This window comes from Leptodactylus fuscus, chromosome 2 (assembly GCF_031893055.1).
Source record: "Leptodactylus fuscus isolate aLepFus1 chromosome 2, aLepFus1.hap2, whole genome shotgun sequence".
In the NCBI taxonomy this organism is placed as follows: Eukaryota; Metazoa; Chordata; class Amphibia; order Anura; family Leptodactylidae; genus Leptodactylus; species Leptodactylus fuscus.
In genome coordinates this window covers 59800198-59806197 of record NC_134266.1, presented here as the reverse complement: position 1 = coordinate 59806197, position 6000 = coordinate 59800198, and the positions used below count along the sequence as shown (strand labels likewise).

Sequence of the window (6000 nt, the reverse complement as noted above, 5' to 3'; positions counted from 1 at the left end):
GGCATTGTGTACACAATGGACTTGATATGTCCCCTCTTCGTTTCTCCTTTCACATGGCACAGTGAGGGCTAGGAAACTGGCATCTCGGTCTACCTGCAGCGCCACAACGGTGCATTTCCGGTCACATGTTCATTAATAAAAATCCCTTCATATACCGGCTAAATTCCACCCTTTCATTTTGTGTACGTACTTTCCGGACACACAGTATGATCTAAGTAATATATATTACATTATATTATATATATTACATTATATTATCATATAAAAAAGATATATTATCATATATCATGTAAAAAGAATGACAAACCCAGCTCTGACAACCCTACACACAGATTTGGTGTTGGAATAAGGTGCAATTTGTATGAATTTATACAGTTATTTTTCCCTTCCTCCCATTTCCCTGAAACTGTGGAGGGAGGAAAAATATTGAGACATGTAGATGTGTTCTGCCTTACCTGCCCTCTTGGCTAGACATGTCACTAAGGCTGGGTTCACACCAGCGTTTGGCACTCCATTCTCAGGTTTCCATCTTCTGCATGCAGAAGATGGAAACCTGTCATGCCGAGTCCGGCTGTCTCCGAGTCCGGAGTCTCCACAGCGAAACTGGTTCTTTTAAACCAGACACAGAGTACTATATGTCCGACTCTGTGTCCGGTTTAAAAAAAAAACAGTTTCACCGCAGAGAGCATAAAACACTCACCGGCGCTCACAGCCGGACACTTTTCAAACCCATTCAAATTAATGGGTATGAAAGATGCCGGCAGGTTTCCGTCTCCTATCCTGTTTTGTGTAGGAAACGGAAACCTGCAGAACGGACTCCCGGGCGCAGATGTGAATGAACCCTGAGTTAGATATTTTTGTGTGTATACGTGACTACCCAGTGGTCTTTTGTTAGCATGTTGTGTTGAATTGGTTTTAAGCCATATGGGAATCCTAAACTAAACTGGAGATCAGACAAGTGTGGGCACATCCATATTGTTGGAGCACATTGAGTGGTCAGTTATATCAGCACACTATATACTGTAAAAGTATAAAAACTCTCAAATTATTCTAAATTCATAAAATAAAAGGAAAAAAAAACTTTTATGAAACAGTCATTAGTCAACTTTTGATTTTCCTTTGTTGTCTCCTAGCCAAGTCTTACAAAGACTGATCAGATGATAGCAGAAGTCACAATACACAAGGAGAACATATACTTGGCTATGCCATCTTAGCATGAGAGTTGTGTCCACGAATAATCCTAAAACAGCATGGACATTTAATCCCCGTAATAATATTTCCAAATAGCTCTAAGACGTTAAAGTGGATTATCCTCTTTGGTTCCAAAAATGAAATACCATAAAACAATTTATACAGCAGCTCAAACAGCAGTCCGTGTATTACATAAAATGAGTCTTCACTTCTACCAAACTCGGCATGAATTACTTCCACGATTCATTAATGTGTTCTCTGGACAGTTGAAAGCTTTACGGAATTCTTCAAAATTACTCATTGCACCAATTACCCTGTGGGGAAAAATAGGAAATCTCTGAGTTCATGAAATTTATTGTTCCTGTACTCAAATACCTACATTTGTTCTACCTCCACAGAAAAAAGATTCCAATATCCATTTTCTCATCATTTTGAAGCCTATATAAAAGCTATTAACAAAACTGCATTGCTGAGTGGGACTGAAGGAGTCAAAGTCTTCCTAAATAGCGTTGCTATATTGTATGCGTCAGCAGATTACATAGTACATTTTTACGGAAGCCTGCATATTGTGAATATTAAGCAAACCAAATGTAATGTAACGTGACAGTAATGTTATAAAAACACATGGCAGACTTATTACAGACATTTGACTGTGACTGTCATTTTTACCTACAGAAATCCTATCCAGATAAATGGCATCTATTTTTCATTAATAGGAATTTTGCAATAAATCTATTGTACATGGATTAAAATAGGCCGATTTCTTTGGCACTGTGGGTATACAAATGTAGTATTTACAATTCACACCATGACCGTGAGGAGGGATCATGGCATATGAACATGGTCATAGTAATCATGGGGTCCAGTGGTTTTGTGGGCCCTGATGCAGTCTTTTGTCCGGGGCCACCTACCTCATCCCTACATCCCTAAATTCTTGATAGTGATGGTTAGAGGTGCTAAAGAGTTTAATCCACCTTAGTGTGGTTAGGGGTAATCTATGGGTCTCCTTGGTTTATGGGCCAGATGGAATCTACAATCTCAATACTGATGTCAGTGCTTATGGGCCCCCTAAGGCTCCTAGGCCCTGGTGAAAATGCACCCTTTGCACCCCCTCAAGTTACGCCCCTGATGGGACCCCATAGCAAAAGATAGAATTGGGGCCCCTCTTCAAAAAGAAAAAAAAAAATCTAGGTAAAGAAGGGCAATGGCTGTAAAAATATTGTGTTTTCTTTAAATATTTTTATGTAAACAAGCTTAAAAATAAAAATAAATTACTGAAACAATTACATTACCTCTTTCTACTGATGAGGTGGATTAAGAATACCATGAGCTCTGGACTGTATGAAGACAGACCCCACCAAGTTAAAGATTTCAGGGCCTTTTATATGGGCTGACTATCAGCTGAATGATAATTCATAGGAATGCTCATTCTCCAATAATTCCTATTATTAGGTTGAGTCTATACATTGCTCTTGCACCTCAGATGATAACAAACTCAGGGATCAGTGAGTGTAGCTGAAGATCATCTTAGGTTTGATGGCCACAGTGTGCAGAAGGAGAGACTTCACTGGGACGGGGCAGCAGGCACCCTTGCTTTGCCAGGACATCCCAGCAGATGTTTACTGCTCAGGAGTAGATGTGATTTTTTTTTGTAATTGATAGTTTTATTTAGTATTATCATTATTAGGATTTCCATGGATGTCGGTAACATGATCCTCATATACTCCACACTTATTATATAGTTATCACCAGACTAACACATAAATACAGTGTACAGCTCAGAAACTCTCACCGGAAGTGAGGTGGGCTATGTACTCCATTCATAACTAGTTCTCTTGCAGCTTGAGGTCGAAAAGCAATGCACCTTACCTAAAATATAAGTGGAGAAAATACATTTTTAGACATATTCTTATTAGATTTTAATATTATTTAATATTATTGGAATTTCTTTTCCATTTTGATCTGAAAATATAAAAAACTATAATAAACTGATAAACAAATTTACCCATAACAGACAATGTGGACAAGCCAATGAGCTATGAGCATAACAGTAAGGCTCCTCTCCCACGTATACACATGTCAGAGTGTGAGCACTCAAAACAGATCCCATTCACTTCAATGTGTGCCAGCTTACGGGCGTTACACATTGAAATCAATGGGAGGTTTTTTAACCCATTGATTTCAATGCCTAGCACGCGTGAGCCGGCACACATTGAAGTGAATGGGATCTGTTTTGAGTGCTGAAACTCTGACACGTGTATACATGTCTGAATGCGCGACGCATTGCTCCGTGGGAATGGAGCCTAAGATCCATTTCAGACAGTTGTAATATGGATCCTTTTATTATAGCTACAAAACCAGAAGACTGCAGTTTGACTTGGCCTAGATCACCAAAATGCTCGAACTACATGGTCTCCAGGTGTGGCAGCCATTCTACAACCTCTACGGTGGCCATATTATTCCTGTCTGGAATTGAACCACTATGATTCAGGGAGAACTGACTAAAGATCCCGCAAGACTCTGGTAACAAAAATGATATAAATGTAAAAATACTATTAAATAGGCAATCATTTACATTATTTACAGTAGACTATTACTAATACATAGAAGTGCTTAGTAACTTACATGAGCATAACTTAAGAAAAACAGCTGGTTGTGGTTAAGATCTATGCCAGGAAGAAGCAATTCCTCTTTCCCACCTCTTTGCACTTGGATCCATTGTCTGTATGCCTAACAAAGTAAAAAAGATATATTTGCATTTTTTAAAATCATAACTAATATAGTCTTATCTACAAAATGTAACACATATACTGGTATGGCCTTGTGCACACAACTGTAGTTGTTTTCAGTATATCATCTGAAATTACAGATCTGCAGTCAATTTCTTTTTCTTTCTTTTTTTAAACTTTATTGAAAATTAGTGAAGTACAAACACAATAAAATGTGCAACAATAGTAAGTATGTAACGACTATAATAAGTATAATACAATTAAACGAGAATAAGAAGTATTGACAATAGTTTTTTAAGAAAAGAAAAGAGCATGTTGACTGTTGATGTCCCGATCAGTCTTGGCGATACATCAGAATCATACAAGAGAGGTGACCAGTCAGGAGTAGGGGAGGGGGGGGATGGAAAGGTCTCTGCAGCTGTACAACTGGTGTATCGACGATGTTTAGATATGTGTCTCTGATGTCCACAGAAAATAAAAAGTAAAGAAGGGGGCATCAAGTGTCTGTCAGAGAAAATTGCAAGAAAAAATGACCTAATGGGGGTAGGTTGGTAAACAATGCTTCTAAAGTTCATTATAGAAAGACGGGTCCAGTAAACGGGACACCACCTAGTAGGGGGGGGGGGGCGAGATCAATAGAATGGTCTGTGTAAGTTATGATCTAAGGAAGGTGAGAGTAGAGGGAGGATGGAATTAGGAAGAGAGTGAGAAGGAGGGTACCTCAGCTAATAGAAAGATAGGGTGAAATCGTAGGAGGGAATTAGGATTGGAGTTAAGGAAGGGTTTAAAGCTGAAAAGGAAAGGAGTGGGTAGGAAGGGGGAGAGAGGGGGAGGGTGGGGGGAGGGTGATGGGGAATCAGTGGGGTAGCCTGCTGGGACACTAGTTGCTCCAGGCTGTGTCATGGGTGTAAACCATTACATGGCATTGTAGGATGTCTGTTACAGGTCTAGTTTCTTTCAGGGAGACCACAACTTCAGGAATGTATCATGACGCCTATTTTTCCAGCTGGAGAGTTCCTCAAATCTCATGATTTGGTTTACTTTTCCTATCCATTCAGTTTTTGTGGGTGGAGAAGGGTCTAACCATTTGCATGGAATTAGTGAATTAGCGGCTGAAATTAGATAGGAGATGAGGTTTTTTCTGGAGAGTTTATAGTCTGCAGACGGTAGAGATAGGATTACTATTTCTGGGGTAAGGGAGAAGTTTGAGGAATTGCATCTTCTAATTACTAATTGAATGTCATCCCAAAATTTCGTGATAGCAGAGCATTGCCACCATATGTGTAAGAGGGAACCTACGGACGCCTGGCATCTCCAACATTTCTCCGTGTCTGAGAGTTTCATTCTTTAAAGCCACTGGGGTGTATGGTACCATCGTGTAAGTAATTTATAATGCCTCTCTTGTAGGCGGACGCATGACGAGAAGCCATGGGAGTGTGCAAGTACCTGCGCTCTCTGTTCGTCTGATAGCGTGATCTTTAGGTCGATTTCCCAGGAGGTCAAAAATGTAGGTTTAGATAGAATAGGTGGGTTTACATATTTAGCTAACACAAAAGAGGTTTTGAGGAGGAGTTTATTGGCAGCAATAGTTGCTCTTTCAAAGGAGGTAAAGTTCGTTCTAACTGAGTGAAGACTAAACCAGTTTTGGGTGTCTTTCTGAAGATGGAGACGATGTAGGAAGGAAAGGGGTTCTGGCCCTAAAAGTGTTTCTATTTTTTGTGGGTCAAGAGTCCCGGTGTCAGTCAATACATCAGACACACTATGGCAGCACAGCTTTCTCCACAAATTTGCAGGTTCGCCCCCTTTCCTATCTTGCCAATAGGGTAGAATTCCTAAGGGAGTCAGGGGAGAGATATCAGGTGCTAAGGAGTCTCTGAGTGAGCTCCAGGTTTCCGATGCTCCCAGAAGCAGCTGATCCATGGCTTTAGATTTATGACCAGGGGTCATGTGCAGCCATAGGTGTGTCAGTGCAAGGGGGCCAAAGGTGTGTAGAGCTAGTGTATACATGGTGGGATTCATGACAGGTGTTGCAAGTTCTGTCCATCGTTTCAGCTGGACCACTTTATAGTACTCTAGTATA

General features: G+C 40.1%; 1 protein-coding gene across 2 annotated transcripts in view; it reads right to left on the bottom strand.

Moving 5' to 3' along the window:
* Positions 1-808: 808 nt before the first annotated feature.
* The window catches only part of PHEX (phosphate regulating endopeptidase X-linked), a 168686-nt gene continuing 163494 nt past the window's right edge, over positions 809-6000 (bottom strand). For both annotated transcript variants that reach the window (XM_075263828.1, XM_075263829.1), the window contains exons 20-22: positions 3817-3921; positions 2984-3060; positions 809-1505 (exon numbers count right to left, since the gene is read on the bottom strand). In XM_075263828.1, the coding sequence (XP_075119929.1) occupies positions 1403-1505; positions 2984-3060; positions 3817-3921 (285 nt within the window). In that variant the 3' untranslated portion in view covers positions 809-1402. The remainder of the gene's footprint in view (positions 1506-2983; positions 3061-3816; positions 3922-6000) is intronic.